The sequence below is a fragment of the Liolophura sinensis genome, chromosome 1 (genome assembly GCF_032854445.1).
Source record: "Liolophura sinensis isolate JHLJ2023 chromosome 1, CUHK_Ljap_v2, whole genome shotgun sequence".
Lineage (NCBI taxonomy): Eukaryota > Metazoa > Mollusca > Polyplacophora > Chitonida > Chitonidae > Liolophura > Liolophura sinensis.
Genome location: NC_088295.1, coordinates 40,614,901 through 40,638,668, shown reverse-complemented (window position 1 = coordinate 40,638,668; position 23,768 = coordinate 40,614,901). Strand labels below are relative to the sequence as shown.

The window sequence follows — 23,768 nt, the reverse complement described above, 5'->3', positions numbered from 1 at the left end:
GTTTTTGCGACATCGTCAGATCATAAACAGCATCAAAAATGTGATCCTTTTTATGAAAAGAAATATTCATTTGGAGCGTTTTCCCTGTTGGTAGTATAAAATATCCACAGTGATGGACGACAGTGCTGACATCGCTGTGTTGAAGGCTGAAATTGATGCCAAACTAGACAAGGTAATTTTCTAGATCCTCCCACTGAGTGTGTTAGCAGGGAATGGTATCATACATGGCTCATTTTTCGTGATCAATGGCCTTGTCAGTGTATATGAGTGCCTGGCGCTGTCGTAACTATTTCTTATATTTTATTAATGGCTGTGTAAACCTGAAGATGGAACTGAAAAACATGAATTGAGGATAGATTTATATGGCTTCTTCCAGAAAGTCTGCGTGGTGTACAAAATGTCACAACTACTTAAAAAACTGAATGAAAGAATAATTGAAACATTGAATTCTTTATTCAACTGTTGTTGTGTAATTCAGGGGCATGTAGGCTGGGGTGAGGTGCTGGGGCTGAGTAGGCACCATGACTCATGTTAAAATAAAAAGAATAAATAAACATATGTTATACTGTTGGGTTTCACAGTTTACCTGTGAGTTAAAAGCATCTTGGGTTGATTCCACAAAGCCATTTCTGACTAAATTCCAAATTTGAAATATGATCTCAAGGCTTATTTCCTGGCTTTAGGAATCAAAATATTGTCCACCTCATCAATATTATCTTTAAGACAAAGATGTCCCAAATTCAGCTCCCAGTACCGAAAACTAAGCATTGTGGACAGGTTTTAAATTTTGAGTTAAGTCAGAAATTGCTTTGTGGAATCAACCTCAGAACCTGAGGTGTTCTATGCATTTTCATTGCAGTGTGGTTCTGTATATAATCTTTGTCTCTGGCAACATAGCAATCAAAACGTTAAAATGACACTTATGACATTATTGCATGGCACATATATCATGTAAATAACTATTCTTTCTTTGTTTCCAGGAAGTGACTAACCTGAACCTTATGAAGGACACACTATATAAGAGTAGTAACACCACCCAGAACATGCTGACTATCCTCTCCAGTTTTGAAAGTCGTCTTAAACGTCTAAATGATAACATTGTGCCTCTTTACCAGGAGACAGACAATCTCAGGAGGAGACAAGAAAGTATCCTTTACCATCAATAACATCATAATTACTGAGACCAAGTCACAAAATACATGCACATTCTGTGGTGCAATATTCAGACCTCAATTCCAGATTTTAGCTTTTGACATCCGTTTCTAAGTTTGTACATCTCGGAAAAACTATTAAATTAAATGCAGCGCCAACTTTTTCATAGGACGAAAATGTAAATTTCACCTTGACCAATGATAGATATTGAGAAAACCATGGGAGCCTTGGATAATGTGCTGAGTTACTACCATGTGGCTAAAGAAGTAGAAGATGCTATAAGGGATGGGTAAGCCAAAAAATGTTCTGTAGATCAACTACATGTAATTATTGTTTTCAGATGTCATTTTACATTTTTATGATACAGAGGGATAATTGTGATATTAAGTACAATAGGTTCTTTACTCTGCCTTTGTCCAATTGTTACTTTTGTGTAATATGCTCTTGGACATAATGACTGATTTTTTTTTGACATTTCAAACCAACAAGACAATGGTTTTGGCTAGATTGAATGCAAGATTAAGCTCTCTTTGTAATAGTTAAAGGCTTAGGAATGTAAAAACAAGCCATATGAACATGTGTGTTTGTGTTATATTTCAGCCCCACAACTTGTGGCTTAGACAAGTATCTATTGCTGATGAATAGGCTGCTCAAAGCCAAGAATTACTTCACAGAGAACAGCCCTGGAAGCCCTGAACTGTCAGGAGTGGTAAGGTTACACTGTTTGCATGATGTGATAAATGTAGTACAGAAATATCAGCAGTGGTAAAATTATACTCATGCATGTCAGGAGTGGTAAGGTTACACTGTTTGCATGATGTGATAAATGTAGTACAGAAATATCAGTAGTGGTAAGATTATACTCATGCATGTCTGGAGTGGTAAGGTTACACTGTTTGCATGATGTGATAAATGTAGTACAGAAATATCAGCAGTGGTAAAATTATACTCATGCATGTCAGGAGTGGTAAGGTTACACTATTTGCATGATGTGATAAATGTAGTACAGAAATATCAGTAGTGGTAAAATTATACTCATGCATGTCAGGAGTGGTAAGGTTACACTGTTTGCATGATGTGATAAATGTAGTACAGAAATATCAGCAGTGGTAAAATTATACTCATGCATGTCAGGAGTGGTAAGGTTACACTGTTTGCATGATGTGGTAAACGTAGTACAGAAATATCAGTAGTGGTAAGATTATACTCATGCATGTCAGGAGTGGTAAGGTTACACTGTTTGCATGATGTGATAAATGTAGTACAGAAATATCAGTAGTGGTAAGATTATACTCATGCATGTCAGGAGTGGTAAGGTTACACTGTTTGCATGATGTGATAAATGTAGTACAGAAATATCAGTAGTGGTAAGATTATACTCATGCATGTCAGGAGTGGTAAGGTTACACTGTTTGCATGATGTGATAAATGTAGTACAGAAATATCAGCAGTGGTAAAATTATACTCATGCATGTCAGGAGTGGTAAGGTTACACTGTTTGCATGATGTGATAAATGTAGTACAGAAATATCAGCAGTGGTAAAATTATACTCATGCATGTCAGGAGTGGTAAGGTTACACTGTTTGCATGATGTGATAAATGTAGTACAGAAATATCAGCAATGGTAAGGTTATACTCATGCCTGAAGATGTCAAGAGTGGTAAGATTTCACTGGTGCCTGATATGATAAACATATTCAAAAATATCGGTGGTAAGATTACAATGGTGCTCGATATGATACACATGTTCGGAAATATTAGCAGTTGTAAGATTACACTGATACATACAGTTCAGAATTGTAAGGAGTGGTAAAATTGCACTTTCATCTTATATAATTATGTTATGCATAGTCCAGAAAATATCAGCAGTGGTAAGATTCATAAAGTGTAAAATTGTCAGGAGTGGTAAGATTACACTGTTGCCAGATATGATACAGATAGAGTATCAATAGTGGTAAGATTCATAAAGCTTAGAATTGTCAGGAGTGCTAAGATTACACTGTTGCCTGATATGATATACATAGTCGAGGAAATATCAGCTGTTGCGCATGTAACCTGTTGATAAGCTCTAGTGACATCATCTTGTCTTAAATGAAACAAGAAACAATAGTTGATAGAAGCATTAACAATACGGAAAAGGTTGTTCTTTTGACTTTTTGGCAATTTACATGTACAAGTATGACAACAGACATGTGGTTTATGCATTGCATTAAGCTTGTGAAACCAGTGTTAAATTGATTAGAAGCATTTTATGTAGAAGTGGTTGCCTTATTCACCACTTGTATACTTTTGAGATATAAAACAGTTGGTTATGGTGTGAGAAAGAAGGAAAAACTAAGCAGTTAAATAATGCGACTTGTGTCTCTGAGAATTTATTTTCAGTGCCGTTCTTTTGTCATCAGAGTTTGCTGTTTGATGAAGGAAAAGACAACATTCAGCAGGAGTTCAAGTCCACTCTAAGTCGTCATGGAAGACCTGTTCGCCCAATGATAATATTGAACCTGCTTGGTGGAGATGATGGTAGGTTTGGTTTTACCTAAAGAAATAATAGTCTGTCATACCTGAACCTGGTTTAAAGGTTGAGAAGACTTGTTTTATGATTATGTTGTCGTTGTTAAGTTTGGGGAGAGTTTGTAAATGTTCTGTACTGTATACTCTCTGTATATCTTAATATACATAAAAGCCTAAATTTTCATGTCAAGTGTTGCCATTTATTTCTTGTGTCTTTCCTGCAGATATTGTTTCTCAGGGCAGTCATGACTCTGATAACACAGTGCTAGAACACTTCCCTGAGAAGGAAATGGGAGAACTGGGAGAGATGGCCAGATGGCTGGTCACCGACGGCAACACTACAGACTTCCTTAAAGTCTACTCAGCATCAAGATCCTCCATTCTGCAACAGTCACTTCAGGGGTAAGCCTTGTCAACAACCTGTGGATGTTTGTAGGTTTGCCCCGGGCTCTGCTCAGTGTCCTACCACCATAATGCTGGCCGCGGTAATATAAGTGAAATATTCTTGAGTACAGGGTAAACTCCAGTCAAATAAATATATTTATCATAGTAAGGGTGTGCTATTTATGCAGTTTTCCTCTTGGTCTTTTTATGTTTGCATCTCTTTTAGTGAATTTCACTCACATCTGGATTAAATACAGCTGGTGTGGGTTTAAGCCATAATCATTCTTTCAGTACATGGATCTAGTTCAACTTCAGCTTTCTTGACTGATCAAAATTTACAGTAGTGGAAAGTTAAATAAATAGAAATATGGTTATAAAGCTCACTGTGGAAAGTATATGTCTTTTTAAAATACATTTTCCTTTCAAGCAGACTTATTTCAGCCAATAAATTGGAACACGTCTGTTTGTTTAAGATTTCAGCTTATATATGTAGTGATGTATTATTGACTGTTTTCATGTTTTAAAAATGGAATTGTATGTACTGTTTGTACTTATTTAATGTTCATGTATTGTTTTAGAGGGCCTCTGGGAAGAGCAAATTGTTCAGTGATAGGGCTACCCTCTTTTAAATAAAGGTTTCATTCATTCATTCGTTCAAACTGAGTGTTAATTTTTTTGTACTCTTTTTATAGATGTCTGTTGAATGATTTTTATTTTGACAGATTGAAAGATCACTTGAAATCGTCAAGCCTGGGCAGTGCTTCCTTTCATATACAAAGTTCTCCAGCAACAGTAAGTAACCTTTTCTAATTAAAGGGAAAGAATTCTAAAAATTGAAGTGGGCATCATCAAATAGGTCACTTAGAACTATGCAGGTCTGCCAGCAACCTGCGGCGTAAAACACCAGTCAAATAAATAAATAAATAAAACTATGCATAAGTATACTTGCGTGTATTGAGGCGGCCAGCACACCAGCGCCGCGTAATGACCCTGGAGCCTTTCACCAGTGTGGTCGCTGTGAGTTCAAGTTCAACTCATGCTGGCTTCCTCTGCGTCAGTACGTGGGAAGGTCTGACAGCAACCTGCAGATGGTCGTGGGTTTCCCCAGGGCTCTGTCCAGTTTCCCCCCACCCTAATGCTGGCCGCCGTTGTATAAGTGAAACATTCTTGAGGATGGCATAAAACACCAATGAAATAATAAATGAATTTGTTTCAGTGATGTTTTGTATGATTTATTTCCTTGTGCCTTTCAGAGTGGGAAACTCAGAACAGCTAAGGAAACACCCACAAGAAAGAGCATAAAGAGAACACTGTGAGTGAAAGTTACCAATATTCATTTTAAGCAAAGAATGAAATTATATTGTGGCCATGCAGTAGTTTAAGATTTATTTGTCAAAATTTGTAGATTGATCTCAATGTCTCAATTTTTTCCCTTTTTATATGTTTTACTTTAATCTCAACATGACTGGAAATCCATATAATTAGGAGAGTATTCTATTTGGAAATGAAATATTTTTATGAATTGTTTTTTAGACATTAACTTTTCATTCAGCAATTCTTCTTTCAGATTTATGAATAAGGCTTCCAAGGCATTGATAAAATCACCATTTGAAGCTGGTGAGTACAGCCCTCTACTAGGGCTAAACCCTAAAATTATAACCGCTGTGAGTTCAAGTGCAGCTCATGCTGGCCTCCTCTCCGGACCTACGTGGGAATGTCTGGAAGCAACCTGTGTATGGTCGTGGGTTTCCCCCGGGCTGTGCCCGGTTTCCCCCCACCATAAATGCTGGCCGCCATCGTATAAGTGAAATATTCTTGAAGACAGCGTAAAACACCAATCAATTAAATAAATAAATAAAATTGTAATAAATGTCAAAGAAAACCAAGCTTGTTTCATAATCACTTCTTTAGCATGTTTGGTGGTACGAGTGGCTTTGTTATCGTTTTGGCATCACCACATAGCATTTCCAGATTTCTGAACTGATCCGTCAACATTTCCACCTGTTTCCTTGTGTTAATTCTCAAAGTATTTTTCTCAATATATCAAACATTTTTTTACAAAACTTTACTTTTGTCAGATGTGGCAGAGTACAAGAATGATATTTTATTTCCATGTTCACCTGATAAAGCAACATAAATTATATTCAGAGGAGCTAGGAATATGCAAATAGTGTTAAGGGAACATTTCCTGTCTGTCATTTTGCCGTCAATTAATATATCACCCTTTTTTGTTTCATGAATGTACCAGATGTCCACATTGAAAGGTATAAAACCAAAAGCCATTTTTGAGACTGAGTAAATCAGATATTTATGTATTTACATGTATGCCATGAATTTGTTCAGGTAACAAACGTCAGATATCTGCGAGTTTAGAGACGACGAGAGAAGAGACGTGGTCAGATGTAGAGCTGGAGTTCTACATCACTCAGCTGACAGCATTACTCAAACTAATACAGGTATCACAGGAGTCATTCATTCTTAACACAGACTGCTCAATACAGAGTATTTGCCCAAATCTACTAGATGATTCAGTCTAATTTCCAGCATCCCATAAATCTGACTACTGTCATGGAATCTCATTGTTTAAGGGCATGATATACAAATCTGTTGGTCACACATAAAAATGTTGGTCACTAATATACCAAAGTTATTTATTAGGTATTTTCCTGACGAGTTTGTGAGTGGCTCCCATCGCTGTCTGGCCATTTTGCTAAATGTAAACTTTGATAAGAAAGCTAAATGTGTAAATATTTTGTTACCATAGTGTTATACTGTATGATTGCAGAGTGAGGCTCAGTTAATGACAAACATCATACCTGAGAAACACCAGAGAACAGTATTAGATGACACCATACAGCAGGCAATGGAGATGGTCATTAGCGAAGGGGAGGTAACTATAGTAGTTCATCATTCGCTCTCTCCTCACTAGGTATGATTTGTTCCGGAGGAGGATGTGATCACTGATGTTTCCTTCCGTTCACATTGCCTTGAGAACACCAGTGATGTCATTGCCTCCATAGAGTCTGACATAGGTCAAGTAGGTGGTATGTGTTGTAGTGTGTGTTCTTAGCTGACACAATTTGGCCTGACTTCTGGAGCATTGTGACATGATAGCCTCTGCCACCAGTGGTGGTCAGATTGACAAATGAATCCATCATGTCCGTTATGTTAAGGATTAAAGTCAAATCGTCTGTTGAAGGTGTCATTATTCTGTCAAGTTTTGTAACTTGTGTATTGTGAGGTGTGTTCCATTAAGTTACTGTGTTCCTTCTGCGGATAATCTCATACAGCATACCCTTGTCTTGTTTAAGCTGATTGCTGTGAATGTCCGGAAAGCCATGGGTCGTCACGAGTACACATCTGTGCTGAATGTCTTCCCCATTATCCGTCACATCAGAAGCATTAAGTCAGACTTTGATCTCACTCTAGAGGTAAGTTCCTAAAAGATGTAATGGAGCAGCCCAGAATTACCTCCTTTGAGTTGAGATGGCTAATGGCTAGTATCAAAGTTAAAGCGGCATAAGCTATTTGAAGGCTTTAAGACAGCTTTTAATTCGAAGTAAACCTGTTTGGAAGTCCAGGATAAACTATGCATTTCTTAATCCATTCAGAGATAATTCAAAACTCTTGACCCTAAATACATTAGACAGCTTTGGTGAACTCTGTCAAATGTTATATATTCTACTTTTAAGCTGAGAAACATCAACTTCATTTGAGATCTCTCCACATTTCTACGACTCTCAAAGACTGATATCATGCTTATTTTTTACATTCTGTTGTGTAGAAAATATTTGTGACTTTTGTGACATAAACTACTTTGTGCATGCTGTAATAAACGAGTTCCCACTTCTCGTAGCTTCACGCCTCAAAAACTAATCTCGCTATTAATGTTGTGTAACAAGGGAGGTAATTCAGAGCGGGCCCATTGCATTGCCATGATTATAACATGTGGAAGATACAGCCAATGACTTTGCTTGTAATTTCTTAAACAGAATACCACATTGTGTTTCCTTCTGTTGACTGACCCTTAAAGACTAATATATCTCCATGGTAACCATACATGTAAATAGGGCTCTAACTGGTGACTGAAATCCTTCAAACGTCTCAAATTTTGTTGGCAGAAAATGTTTATTTTGAGTTATGTCCTTGAAAGTATTGTTAAATGTAATAAGAATGTAGCAGAGTATTGTTAAATGTAATAAGAATGTAGCAAAGTGTTGTAAATGACCCAGTAAGTAAGCTGCTAAAAAGCATGTAGTATCGGTTAATCTCAAGGTGGAGGTTTGTATTTAAACTAAATAGTCTTTGAAAGTGCTGGAACACATAGATTATGTAAAAATCCATGAAAAATATTTTTTAATGGTTAGGAACCATGCATAAATATTTCTTAATAAAAATTATTTAAGTATTTTAATGAGATATATATTGTATAATCTCTAGAGTATTTGTACAGTATTCTACTGTCTGGGAAGAAATTTGTGTTTGGTATAGGGCATTCATGTGAGTTTCAACTGTTGCCATCTGCTCACTGTTTACAGGGATTAAACACAAACACCAGGACCAAGTTAACATCCTTACTGTCTTCTCTTGATACAACGGTATGTATTACACACGTATGTGGTCACTTTGACAAAGGGCTGAATTGGCTGAATTAGCATACATGTAACTACCAACCACAGCTTATAATACAACCAAAGACTTTTGCACCTTCATTAAAGATACTACCTACGAATAAATTGAAGTTCTTCCCCTCTGCACTACCATTTCATGGGATTCTTGTTAAGATTGATGGACTTGTCTTTCAATGATTGATACACACAAGATGGGGGTTCATTGTTCATAGGGCCTTTGTCAGTAAGCAGCTGATACCACTCTTTTGGCTGTTTGACTCAGGATTTTGGAAGACCACTTGTTTTTCCATTACCTATAAAACTGACATTGATCATATATCATTACAATTGTTCAGTATCTCTCATTTCAAAACAACAATCAGAAAAATAAGTATTTATCACTTTACCCCAAGTCATGAGTCTTGCATGGGCTCACTGATTAAAATAAAACTTGATAATTATTAGACATCTTCACATCTTTGCAGGGTGCCAAGGGATTAGATGCATTTGTTGACAGCATAAAGGTAAGACTGAATTTCGAAAAATAATTCCTAAAGTTCTGTATTTCATCTAAAGTTTAGCCTGTAAACATTCATCAGAACATAAAGGCCTTAAAAGGTCAGTTTAGATGAAGCACTGTTTTTGGTAAGAAGTTATTTAAACATATCAAAAACTGCTTAAGTGGCCCTACATGTATAAGCTAGATTACAGTAAATAACCTAAAGTTTTGCTCTAAGACTTGGAAAGTGTATCCCATGATTCACTACGTTGACTGTGATTCTTGGTGAATGGGCGTCGCCGGAGAGCTTCAGGGGTGGATTATATGGAAAGTTCCCGAATGTAATAAACCTGCAAGCTCACACTTCATTGGGCAATCAGTCTAGGCTTCCACCACCAGCAGCTCATGTTTTCTTCAGTTTTAATCATAATGAATTTAGTACATAGAGGCTTATTTCACAACAGGTGCACCTTCATTGTTTTATGATTGCCATTTCATGATGAACAGGAATTTGGGAGAAAACTCTCTGGAGGTTGAGCATGACTTTTTAATACATTTGCCCGTGTGGAGTGGCATGTCAAATATCCGATGAAATGCACAGCTCTTCAAGTACAAAGCCATAACAGAAGTTTAATAGCACCCTGTAAATCCTTGCTTTCGAACTAGCAACCGGTGATGTCAAACTGCGTTTAAAGCAACAACTTACAATCAGAAGGCTTGAAATCTCCACGTGTCAGTTATACCTATCATTTGCGGGATTTTTGCCGCTGAATTTATTTATTTATTTAATTATTTATTTGATTGGTGTTTTATGCCGTACTGAAGAATATTTCACTTATACGAAGGCGGCTAGCGGTATGGTGGGAGGAAACCGGGCAGAGCCCGGGGGAAACCCACGACCTCCGCAGGTTGCTATCAGAACTTCCCATGTATGACCGGAGAGGAAGCCAGCATGAGCTGGACTTGAACTCACAGCGACCGCATTGGTGAGAGACTCCTGGGTCATTACCCTGCGCTAGCGCACTAACCGACAGAGCCACAGAGGCCCCCTTTGCCGCTGAAAGGCAAAAAAATCTTACCTGTTGTTAGGGACACATAAAGCACATGGAAGTCACGTCACTGAACAATCGTTCCCCGTTTCGAGGCCTGCAGCGTACATTGTAGGCCTGTTTGTACTGTTATGACCATGGGTTTGTAATACTCATCTCCTGACTTGATACTTTCTTCCATTTAATTCATGGGTATGATTATAGATGGCTATTTGGGAGATCTGCACACTTTGCTGTGAGTGATTTCACCCCACATGGCGCAGATTAGGGACAATAGCTGCCATGTGGGATAATGAAATGGGCGATCATCTTGCCGCTAATTCAGCCCGGTGCGAAAGTAAACGACAGTAACCAATGGGTGAAACTTTACATCATTTACTGTAATAAGTCAGAATCAAGAAAGGTGTGTCACTTGAAAAGAGGTAAATTTGAGGCGAAATGCAGTATATTAGTATTGCAACTCAAATTACTGTAGTCATTATCTCTCTGCATCTGCATATAACAAATGGTTCCATTTTATATCTGTCAAATTCTAGGCAGCTGAGTTTGATTCATGAACAGATATGCAATACATGTAGGTTGCAGTTGAACTGGAAAAAATGTATTTAAATTACCATATTGTTCATATTTATTATTAGATGCACTATTTAGATCATTTACTTGTCAGAAATGTAACTAACCTGTGTAATGATTCTCTTGTTTCATTCCTGACAATAGGCAGATCCAGAGAGGGCCTCAAATATGCCTAAAGATGGAACTGTCCATGAGCTCACCAATCATGTAAGTGGGATTTAATCTATCTGTTATTGTCTTATCTTTGACAAAGATGGAACTGTACATGAGCTCACCAATCATGTAAGTGAGATTTAATCTGTCTGTTATTGTCACATCTCTGGACAAAGATGAAAGTGTACATGAGCTCACCAATCATGTAAATGGTATTTAATCAGTCTGTTATTGTAACATCCTTGGACAAAAATGAAACTGTATATGAGTTCACCAATAATGTAAGTGGGATTTAATCTGTCTGTTATTGTCACATCTCTGAACAAAGATGGAACTGTACTTGAGCTCACCAATCATGTAAGTGGGATTTAATCTGTCTGTTATTGTCATATCCCTGGACAAAGATGAAACTGTATATGAGGTCACCAATCGTGTAAGTGGGATTTAATAAGTCTGTTATTGTCACATCCTTGGACAAAGATGGAACTGTACTTGAGCTCACCAATCATGTAAGTGGGATTTAATCTGTCTGTTATTGTCATATCCCTGGACAAAGATGACACTGTATATGAGCTCACCAATCATGTAAGTGGGATTTAATCTGTCTGTTATTGTCACATCTCTGGACAAAGATGACACTGTACATGAGCTCACCAATCATGTAAGTGGGATTTAATGTGTCTATTATTGTCACAAAGATGGAACTGTACATGAGCTCACCAATCATGTAAGTGAGATTTAATCAGTCTGTTATTGTCACATCCCTGGACAAAGATGAAACTGTATATGAGCTCACCAATCATGTAAGTGAGATTTAATCAGTCTGTTATTGTCACATCCCTGGACAAAGATGACACTGTATATGAGCTCACCAATCATGTAAGTGGGATTTAATCAGTCTGTTATTGTCACATCTCTGGACAAAGATGACACTGTACATGAGCTCACCAATCATGTAAGTGGGATTTAATGTGTCTATTATTGTCACAAAGATGGAACTGTACATGAGCTCACCAATCATGTAAGTGGGATTTAATCAGTCTGTTATTGTCACATCCCTGGACAAAGATGACACTGTACATGAGCTCACCAATCATGTAAGTGGGATTTAATCTGTCTGTTATTGTCACATCTGTGGACAAAGATGACACTGTATATGAGCTCACCAATCATGTAAGTGGGATTTAATCTGTCTGCTATTGTCACATCTCTGGACAAAGATGACACTGTACATGAGCTCACCAATCATGTAAGTGGGATTTAATCTGTCTGTTATTGTCACATCTGTGGACAAAGATGAAACTGTACTTGAGCTCACCAATCATGTAAGTGGGATTTAATCTGTCTGCTATTGTCACATCTCTGGACAAAGATGACACTGTACATGAGGTCACCAATCGTGTAAGTGGATTTTAATCAGTCTGTTATTGTCACATCTCTGGACAAAGATGACACTGTACATGAGCTCACCAATCATGTAAGTGGGATTTAATCTGTCTGCTATTGTCACATCTCTGGACAAAGATGACACTGTACATGAGCTCACCAATCATGTAAGTGGAAGTTAATGTGTCTGCTGCTATTGTCACATCTCTGGACAAAGATGACACTGTACATGAGCTCACCAGTCGTGTAAGTGGGATTTAATCTGTCTGTTATTGTCACATCTCTGGACAAAGATGGAACTGTACTTGAGCTCACCAATCATGTAAGTGGGATTTAATCTGTCTGCTATTGTCACATCTCTGGACAAAGATGACACTGTACATGAGGTCACCAATCGTGTAAGTGGATTTTAATCAGTCTGTTATTGTCACATCTCTGGACAAAGATGACACTGTACATGAGCTCACCAATCATGTAAGTGGGATTTAATCTGTCTGCTATTGTCACATCTCTGGACAAAGATGACACTGTATATGAGCTCACCAATCATGTAAGTGGGATTTAATCTGTCTGCTATTGTCACATCTCTGGACAAAGATGACACTGTACATGAGCTCACCAATCATGTAAGTGGGATTTAATCTGTCTGTTATTGTCACATCTCTGGACAAAGATGACACTGTACATGAGCTCACCAATCATGTAAGTGGAATTTAATGTGTCTGTTATTGGTCTCTCTGCAGTTCAGCAATCTCTCACCCTGTTTTGAGTCAAGTTAGTTTGAAGGTCACCATGCTTTATGGTGATTGCTCAGGTGTTCAATTCTGTCATGATTTACTCCTGGAAAATATGGCTCTATTAATTAAATTTATTTCATGTTACCTAAATCTGATTTTAGGCCAAGGCTGATGGTTTACCATGGGCTACTCCTCCAACCAAGATTTGTCTTTATAGATCTTATGACCAATAAAGCTGTGTGTTCCAATGTTGTGATGTTTGAATGGTTTGATCAGCTTAGATTTTGGTCACCTCACATGTATATCTGGAAGTGTGTCATGAATTTGAAAAGGGGCAATGGCTTCATGAAAGGTGTGAACCTTCTCACCAACATAGAATTGAAACATTATTGAACATTATGCAGAGCATTAATCAAGTAAATAAATAAATATGAAGTAACTGACCATGTTTCAGGTGATGATTTTCTTGGAGCAGCTGCTGGAATATGCTGATGCTGCAGGTGTTATGTTACTTAGGCATGGTAAGAGATTACAGCGATAATATTGTGTCAGATGGATGCACTTCTAGCACTGTTAGTCAACTACCTGACAAAGGTGGTTGATTTACTTCAGGCACTCGGTTTTCTGCCACTCATAAACTGCTCATATAAGTGAAACATTCTTGAGCGCTTTAAACATCAAACAAAAAAAAAATAAATCATAGTATAGTGAATCTGTCAGTAAAGGAAGATAAAGGCTGAAGAAATATGTACATAAACAAAATAAATAAACATATAAACAAACATTAGGTCAATTCCTAATGTCAACTACATGTTGTTAAGAGTAAATATTTTAAATATTTTTTTTGTGAAACACCTAACTTTCATAAGAGTATATTGTCCTTAATACTCGAAACACAAAGGAAATTGTCGTTTAAGAAGCATGCAAGTGGAAAGGGAAACCATCATGGGTCAGAGGTAGAAATGAGAATTACTGATTTTTTCAGTGTTTGACTTTTGATATTAATGTAACCCGTAATGAAAAAAACTTTTTTTTTAAATCAAGCATTCTTTCTATTCAGACGATCCTGCTGGTACATCCATGGGCGCTGATCCTGAGAAAGCTAAGAAAAAGATAGCAGATTATGTCAGTAAGTTACACAGGATTGGTTTTTTTTTTTTTCTTTTTTTTTTTTTATTTGGTGTTTTATGCCGTACTGAAGAATATTTCACTTATACGATGGCAGCCAGCATTATGGTGGGTGCATTGGTGAGAGGCTTCTGGGTCACTATGCTGTGCTAGCGCGCTAACCGACTGAGCCACGGAGGCCCCTCACAGGATTGAGATATTGTGGACAGTAATCTGGAGTTCAATGTTTCTGAGTCTGTGAGTCAGGCAAAATGAGTCTGTGAGTCAGGCAAAATGAGTCATAATGGGTAAAGCCCAACCATTTATATTGTGTAGGTTTATCAGCCTTGGTCAAGACCAGCAGTGTTGCAAATTAGCTGCAGCTGGCTTAGCAGGTACTTAGTGATGTGTAAATGGTTTCCCCAGACTGCCTTCTATGTAATCAGGCTTACCAACTGTTAAACTGATTATAGGGAAATAGAGCACATTTTAATAAATAATCAATCAGATGAGGCCATGGTGTGGGCCTCCGTGGCTCATTTGGTTAGCACGCTAGCACAGTGTAATGACCCAGGAACCTCTCACCAATGCGGTTGTATGAGTTCAAGTCCAGCTCATGCTGGCTTCCTCTCCAGCCTTACGCAGGAAGGTCTTTCAGCAACCTGCTGATGGTCATGGGTTTTCCCCAGGCTCTGCCCAGTTTCCTCCCACCATAATGCTGGCCATCATTGTATAAGTGAAATATTCTTGAGTACGGCGTAAAACACCAATCAAATAGATAAATAAGATGAGGCCATTTTACATGTTTCAAAGAAAAACTGGCTAAGCACAGAGTTCAGGCTCCGAAAACACATATGAATGGCATTTAATCATGTGGATGAATCTGTTGGGAATTTTATAAGGTAGGTACATGTACTATCAGATGGATAGCTCTTGTACATAATCCCTCAGAAGAGTACCAACCATCTGTACTGTGATCATGAAGAACTATCATGGAATCAAACATTTGTCAGTCTGTGTGAAATCCAAGATTTGATGCATGCACGTTTCAAAAATGCACCCCACAATCAAGAATAAGAGATCCCTTACGACATCAATAACTGCATCATTGTCCTGTGATAGAGCTGCTGGTCACATCAGCTACATCAGTTACATTGGATCTGGACTTGTTTTTTTCTTCACAGTGAAGGTTTTGTCATCTCTGGGCCTGAACTTGACCAATAAGGCAGAGACCTATGGTGATGCCACACTACGAGCCATTTTTATGCTGAACAACTATAACTATATGCTGAAGTCACTGAAAAGGTAGGTCTTTAGAATAGGTTTGAAAACAAGAACCCCAGTAGTGGTTACATGTCTAGATTACGTAATGTTTTGTGTGACAGACTGTGTCAGTTTATTGTACACTTAATAGTCGGTAGGGCCTTCTTTTATGATATATATGTATATATTTGATATCAGTATTTATGTGACATCTGTGCACATGTTCCCTTCAATAATGATGTGGAGTATAATGCTTCTCATGTATTTTGAGTAACACAAGATGCCAGATTGAGTGAATTGCCCTGTGTTAAGTTTTAATCTTTTCCTCCAGGCCCAAGTACTTGCTAGCTTGACCCCATGAGCATGCTATTGTATTCTGTATGACGATTAAGACTTTTGAGCGGTACAGAAATAAAACAGTAGTTATTTGAAATTCTAACACAAATAGTTAACATGCAAAATGTAAGCATTGATTTACAATTATCAGCAGTGGTTTGATTGTAATGTGATAGATCAATTAGTGTATTATTTTCTGTTGTGTTTGTAGGAGTGGTCTTTTGGAACTTGTACACATAGCTGACAACCAGGTGGAACAAGCCTTTAATGACAAAATTCTTGAGAACAAGAAGTTATACTCAGAAAGGTGAGATATTTTGACATTTTTGTGAGATTTTTTGAGTTTGTCTTCCACTGATTTCTGCTGAAATCATTGTGTGGGTTACATGAAGGTTACAGGCCATTGGGTATACACCAATACACCATTTATTGATAATTTTACCCACGACTGTATATACTGCAATCTAGTGTGCAATCTGGTCCTCTACAAAGGGTAGCAAATCTGCGACTGTTTGCAAGAGACATAACAGCTTTTTAGCGGGACATATCTGTTTAGCAGTGATATTTTGCTTTTTAAGGGGATAGCAGCAACCTGCAGATGGTTATGGGTTTCTGTTGGATTTCCTCCCACCATAATACTGGTTGCCGTTGTGAAATATCCTTGAGTACAGCTTAAAACACTAATCCAATGAATAAATACATTTAAAGGGATGGCTGCAGAACTATCATGCTTTCCATTACATGTATCCTAATATTAATAGGTACATATCTTGCTATACCTGCAATAGCATCATCACGCAGTGATTATGTATATTCAGTGCTTTACTTTCACTTTCTGTTTCAGCTGGAGTAGAGTGTTACACTATATCCTGGAGGTGCACAAACCCATCTCTGTGCAGAGGACCAGCTCACCTGATGTTGCTAATCTCAAGGTGAATTAGGAGAACTGTAAAAGAAGCTAAACTGTTTCTTGCTCAGGACATTATATTAAGCTTAGTTCGTAATAAGGATGATTATATTATACTTTGTCGCTGTCAAAAGCTACATGTAGATTAAGAATGGGTTTTGCTGAGGAGTCAAGAGAAGGGAAGGCATTTCATTTTCAATTTGACCAGTTGTCCTTGTACCAGAACTGTTCAGAATGATTTTTTACCATCGATGCAGTTTTGTAAAGGTGGACTGAGCTGATACTTCTGTTTTATTAAAACAAGACAGTCTTGATCTGCAGGTCAAAATCTCCACTTTTGCGTATTTCTTGTGTGTACTTTACAGAATTTATGATACCATTATCAATTAATTATGTTTCAGCTGAAAGACAAGGACAAACAAAATATCAAAGATAAGTTTACAGTAAGTGGTTTTGATGTTTTCACTTTGCTTTTGTTTTGTTGAAAGACTTGATCTATTGAACTGTTGATATTGTTTACTCAAAAACTCCTAGCTTTGGTAAATGGAATAGTCATGGCTAATTATTTATAAATGATTGATTTTCATAGACTTGCTCAAATCAGTGACATTTTTTTAGTAAATATTTAATTTCCTGTGCTATTGTGATAGTATTGCATACTTTGCGCTTATACGATGCAGTCCAACATTTATGGTGGGAAGAAACTGGGCAGAGCCAGTGGAAACCTGTGACTATCCAGGGGTTGGTTGCAGACCTTCCTCATGCAACCTGAGATGAAGCCAACATGAGCTGCACCTGGAACACTATGTTAGAAATTCCTGTTTCATACCTGTTTTTTAGTAGCATGTATCAAAACAGTTGTAAGTCCTTCTATGACATTATTTTTTTATTTTATTATAGGGATTTAATAAAGAACTCGAGGACATTTGTCGAATCCAGAAGAGTTACGCGATCCCGGACTCTGACCTTCGCCAGACATTGATAAGAGACAATAAAGACTATATCACCCCCAAGTACAAGATGTTCAGAGACAAATACACGGCGGTGAACTTTACCAAAAATCCAGATAAATATGTCAAGTACACAGTAGATCAAGTATCCAGACTTCTCGACACTTTCTTTGATGCCACTGCTTAGGTTGTCGTCACACTTCTCCCTGCATTGGCGACCGTTAAGGAAGCACATCGTTATTGCTTTTATTTTAGTTTTGTGCATTTTTTACCAGCTAGAACTGATAAGCATGTCGAACAACAGCCATCATTGGGTTTTAAGTGTAACATAATGTAATTTTATTGACTTATTCTGGATAGTGCATAGAAAAATGTTTCAAAACTGTCCTTATGATTGAGAATTAGTAAGGCATAGGAAAATTGGATTTATCAAAGTCTGAGAAGACTAACAGTTGGGAATGGCAACTGGCATGCGCCTGACCAGAGGCTGTATTCCTTATAACCGTATTCCAGTGCTAGTACATTCAGTGTTTCTCTGTGACTAGCAATAAATATATAAACTGTGCTTTGAGGAGGATGAGCTCTATAATGCCAAAACCATTCGTCATTGTTCAGCAAGTACAGGTATTGCAAATGTTAACATTTGGATCACTTGGTCCCTGCATTAACATGAGCGTAACGTCTGTGAGGGCCATGTGTTCCTTACAGGTCTTTAACTTTACCAGTTCACCCTAGTATTTCATCAGCTTGTCTGTGTACACTGATTAGTACGTTGAGAAATATTTGTACACCCCATAATCATGACCCACAATCCATTCTCCCAACAAAATAGTGCATGGCAGTTGTTACGACAGCTAGAGCTTCGTGGAGGGCATTAATGTGCTTTGCAAGCTATTAGCTGATACTTACATGAATGTCGGGGTCTTTGACCTGATGTTCAGCAGCTATGAGTATGGCGTAGCAAAATATTTCCCGTGGATTCAGAGGAATGTTAACAGGTGCATGTGACCAGCTGGATTGAGTGATTGTGACTTAACACAACTTTGGCAATATCATGGTCTATGTGATCCATTTTATTGTGACATGAAACAATTGCTGACTAGTTTAAAACAGTTGTTCGTCTAAAGCATGCACTTGTCAAAACAAACACAACGCTGTTTTGTTATTTTGCTTCGACACCCTAGTATTTCACACGCCGTTGATTTGTTTTGTCGTCAGTTATTTTATGCATGCCCATGGACCAGAAAATGTTATGTGATTGACCTACAATGTTAAAGTCTTGGTACCAAGTATATTTGGTATGCTGTAGCTTTGAACCATGAATAACTTGTTTCATAGCCTCTGAATAGCATATGTATACTATAACTCCTGTACAGTCATAAAGCTGCATATGTGTAATGTGGAATTCATGTCTGTTGTGTATTGTTAGACTAAGGTTATGATCAGGAGGTTTGCAGGTACCTGGGACAACTTTCGTTTTCTCCAAACACGTCTTCGCTGTATCTTTTAAAGCAAGAAACAAGTGAATGAATTAGAACGTTTAAGGAGGTGTTTTGCGAAGGGTCATGACTTTCACCCGGACTCTGCTCTGGTTTACTCCTGCTATAATGCTGGTCGCAATCGTATAAGTGAAATATTCTTGTGTACGATGTAAAACTCCAATAAAGCAAGTATTTAGGCCTATGCATGTAATGCTCCCGTAAGTCAGGTATTTGGACAGCGATGTTTGGTTTGAACAATACTGGTACGTTTGTTTTTTTTACCACATAGTTAATACAAATGACGCCCCAAATAGCCGCTTGCCGACGAATGAAAAGTAAACTATTGACGTTTGAAGAATTCGACGATGCGTCGAAAATGCTTCTTCGTCGACCAGACATTTGTTATATTGGTAGATTAGCAATGGATAACATGCACACATGTTTGTTGGAATCAGAGAACGGATTGTCTATAGCCCACCATTCGTCTATATATCATAAAGGTGCGCAAAACCTTATAGTACTGAAGACTTGCATCATATAGAATAAAACCAGTGCTACGAAGACGGTGTCCTAGTTCGCCTTGTCACACAACCGTTGAAATCTGGCCTCGTCAGTTTAATATGCAGCTAGTCTGTTGGATGGATACGTGTTGTCAACGATCAATGTTGTCGCTGTGAGTTCAAGTCCAGCTCATGCTAGTTGCCTCACCGACCGCACGTTGGAAGGTCTGTCACCAACATGCGTAAGGTCGAGGATTTCCCCGGGCTCTGTTCGGTTTCCTCCCACCATAATGCTGGTCTCCGTCGTATTCTTTCACATTCACATTCCTTAGTACGGCGTAAAACACCAATCAAATAGATAAATAAAACTGTGACCCAAATTAAACTCTTAAAATATATATAGGTATCAGTTCAAAACGATAACATTTTGATGTTCGATTCTGTGCGCTTGTGGTAGAATCTGAGCCAAGCCTAAGTATCCAGCTTCATATATTTTGTTTTGTAATAAAGATTACAATTTTAGACTTCGATCCAAAAGTGTTTTGAGAAACAGGTCCCTTATGTATCATGCAGGCAAGCTTAGTTCAAATTCATCTTGCCCAAGAGCATATTTACCCTAGAAATGAAAATTTTGATTTAAAATGGATCCAATCTAATTTTGCTTTTATCTGAGAATAGGCAAAATAATTGCGTTTCAATAAATATCTTACCGTCCAAAATCGATACAGTGATAACATCCCTAAAGTTGATAATACGGCTAGAAATGTAAGGTTTTCAGCCTTGGTGAGATAATTTTAACATCATGAGTCGTACTGGTACGAGTCTGATAATTAGGCCTACTGAAGGGCAATAATTTGAGCTGTTCTCGGTAACTTCAAAAATTTTATTTTTATTATCGAATGTGCACATCTCTGGTATAGAGCAAGAGCGTAACTCAGAAGCATAACTCATTAAATTTAGGCTATTTGGCAAGCACGATAGTGAACATGATTCATCAAACACTTGCTTACATAGCGAATGATTATCAAAATACTATTTGAAAATCATTTTTATTTTTCATCCAACAAGCAGGCTTACGTACAATCATTCGCTAAATTATTATATTAAAAGTTTACATCATATTATTTTAATGTACTCTAATAACGCCATTCAGACAACATAATAAAACACGACCAAATGGATAAATCCAAAACCAAAAATATCTATACATTCTTAACAACTGATGAAATAAATGTATATTTGAAACACTGGTCACGACAATATACACACGAACAGAATAACTACAACGTTTACATCGTTATCATTGATACTGAAACAGATTTGAGACATGCCCTGAGTCATTCAGGTCCTCCGGACGATCAAAACAAAAGCAATTAAAGCTGCCAGTTTCCATTTGTAGCCTCTTCAACCCTAGATAAGAGAAACCTTTCCTGACAAGCAAGTCGCAACTTTGCTTCACGTGGCTGATGAAAACAACATGAGACATTACATTCAAAGCCTATATACAGGGTTTCCTCAACTCATATATGACTGAACAACTTAGTGAAAATTTATATTTGTAACCTGTAGTCATATGCCTATGTTCTCGGATGTTAGGAAGAGATATTAGAAGCTCTGTCCGTCATGTCACATTCACAATCTTTATACCAGCCTTCCTTGTCTCATACAAAAGGAATGCAGAGCGATAAACTACTGTCCATCGTTCGGGCTAAAGGGAGTAGATGCAAGGTTTGCTTTCTGATAATTTACATTCCGATAACCTGAACAGACTACGTCCTGGTCCCATTGAAACGAATACAGAGTCCATTATGCAAAAGAAAGCATTGACACCATGTACCAGTCATTATTCAGTTATTTGATATTTTGGTCGTCTACTTGTACACTGCCGTGTATTAAAACGGTTAACATTTTTGATTCGGTCAAAACACTGTTTACTGAATCGAAATATATGTTCTACAATATGAAAAATGACATCAGATTGTCTGGATATCGATATTTTTTAAAGGCTAACGCTTAGTTCAACACTGACTCCCGTGGAACTGTAGTCTTGTGTAATTTTAGAAATCTACGTGATCATCATGGTACCAGTTCTCAGTAATTGAAGCCGTCTTTAGATTCTACATGTATTTGACGCCACAGTTACCGGCACCTGCACAGCACAGGGAGTGTCGCGTGATTTCTTAGCCTTTCCACCCATAAGATCCCACAATGTCCTCTGAAACATCGTGCCCGATGACGTGAAAGCGTTCAGGAAAAAGTTCACAGCGAAGTTAAGTTGGTAAAAGAAGAAGAAAAATGCTCGAATCCACTTCAATTTGATCTTCATCGTGCAGTTAAAGACGTAAAGCGGACTGGTTATTGGCGCGGCGTGAACAACCTGGTATAGGAATAATTCTAAGGTTTGAATGATACCCAAAGGAGATCTCAAGACGAGGTAGGTGAAGGACACAGTCAGCAACAGTTTCGTGGCCTTCACATCCAGACTGGTGGTTGTGGGATTTTTAGACCCAAGCATTGCTTGCCTTCGTGAATTTTGCTTTCTGATCATCCGTATTATGAAAACATTTAAAGTCAGGATCAAAAGGGATGGCAGCCAGGTGTTGAAAGCCACGTAGAACTTGCCAATGTCTGGTACACGAGCCCGATCCGTCTGGCAACCTTTGTATCCGAACACTGAATCTCCTTCGAAGCCGGTGATGAAGATTTTATGACAGGAGAACATGATAACGGCTAACCAGACAGAAGCGATGATGATCAGCGTCCTCTTCTCTGTGAAATTATTAGCTTTATGAGGATATTTGACGATGAGAAAGCGCGCGATGGTGAAGGACACGATGGTCCACACGGACAAAAGGTTGAAAACAACCACAAACACTCCGTGAAGCTTACACAGAGATTGGTTGTCCATGAAACTCTGGTTCGCCGAAAAGTTCTGTGCTCGGATCACCCCTATCATGAAGTTCATGGTGAGCGACAGAGAATCAGAGATGGTCAAAGCCGTGAGGAACATGTTGACGGAGGATTTCCTCATTCTCTTTCTCGTCAACACCACGAACGACACAGCGTTAAAAAATAACCCAACACAGACGATGACGGTTGTGCCGTAATACAAGAGACCCTGTACTAGAGTAGTAAACGGCAATATTCTCAGATTAAAAGCGTCAATCTGACAGTTTATTTTAGCTTGGAGTACATCCAGAGGAAGTTGGTCGTTGTTGCTGTTGTCAGGATGATCGAGGTCGACTATCTCGGAACAGTTGTTGAACTGGAAAGTGGCGTTGGCCATGCTTGTGTGATCACAATCTGCAAAGACAAATGCTGTAATCCTGTTAAACTTCTGTCCCCATTACTGATAACATTACAGAGCGTAATAAGGTGTAGAAAAATTTGAATGACTTCGCTGGCGCCTGAGTTCCTATGCTTACATAGTTAACTTTGTGCAGCCATGTCATACTACATGTATATGTCCTTGTGAAAATGAACTGATTACCTGTTACGGTGTTACAGCATTGTGTTCATGTTACAGCATTGTGTTAATTGGTTGTGATGTATGCAATCAAGGAACTAAATATGGTGTTGTCAAAGCAATGCTGTTCATCTTATGTAACCATTAGAATGTCAAGCAACTGTTATAGCTATTTTATAGCATGTTAGAAATACGTTAATGTCGCACTGGGCTATTCAAAACTATAACCGTTGAAGGAAGGCGTATAATTGTTTCCTTTGCATTAATTCTACATACATCCAAGTTTTTGTGGTTTAAATGTCGCTGCGCACCGTGTATTTTATTTCTTTACTTGGCAAAAGGAACATGACCCCCTTGGCGCTCATGTTATGGTTATTTATGAATTTTGAGGAATCAGTATATTTTTCATATCTTCTTATGGTCTGGTTCTAGGCTACAGAAATAAACTGAAAATGCATGTTGAACTACAAGTGTCCACAACTATATCGGTAGATTTTTTCAAAAAAGCATTTGGAAAGAGTTTAGGTTAAAACTCTGTTCGTATGTATGGAATGAAAGACATCTGATTTCATACCGTGATCAAGTTCTGTCCACGGAATCGAAAATTCTATGAATCGTACAACTTAGGCCTATATGTCAGCCACTCATCAAGAAAATGGCCATAATTTAGGAATTTTAAACGGCTTTTTGCCTAAATTTAACAT

The 23,768-nt window shown here is 37.9% G+C and overlaps 2 protein-coding genes across 2 annotated transcripts; one reads left to right on the top strand and one right to left on the bottom strand.

Annotated features, from left to right (window-relative positions):
- The first annotated feature begins 16 nt into the window (after window positions 1-16).
- On the top strand, window positions 17-19,644 carry LOC135468158 (exocyst complex component 7-like). Its single transcript, XM_064746249.1, has 22 exons — window positions 17-172; window positions 981-1,146; window positions 1,357-1,441; window positions 1,753-1,861; window positions 3,555-3,672; window positions 3,888-4,065; window positions 4,770-4,839; window positions 5,301-5,359; window positions 5,615-5,664; window positions 6,391-6,503; window positions 6,833-6,937; window positions 7,359-7,478; window positions 8,586-8,645; window positions 9,143-9,181; window positions 10,923-10,985; window positions 13,509-13,575; window positions 14,115-14,183; window positions 15,346-15,466; window positions 15,972-16,067; window positions 16,605-16,692; window positions 17,069-17,110; window positions 17,568-19,644. Exons 1-22 carry the CDS (start codon window positions 113-115, stop codon window positions 17,802-17,804), a joined length of 2,115 nt encoding a protein of 704 aa, XP_064602319.1. The 5' UTR covers window positions 17-112; the 3' UTR covers window positions 17,805-19,644.
- Window positions 19,645-21,708: 2,064 nt separating this feature from the next.
- LOC135482249 (rhodopsin-like) lies at window positions 21,709-22,884 on the bottom strand. Its single transcript, XM_064762136.1, has one exon. The coding sequence runs from the start codon at window positions 22,882-22,884 to the stop codon at window positions 21,709-21,711; it is 1,176 nt and encodes a 391-aa protein (XP_064618206.1).
- Between the last annotated feature and the right edge of the window lie 884 nt (window positions 22,885-23,768).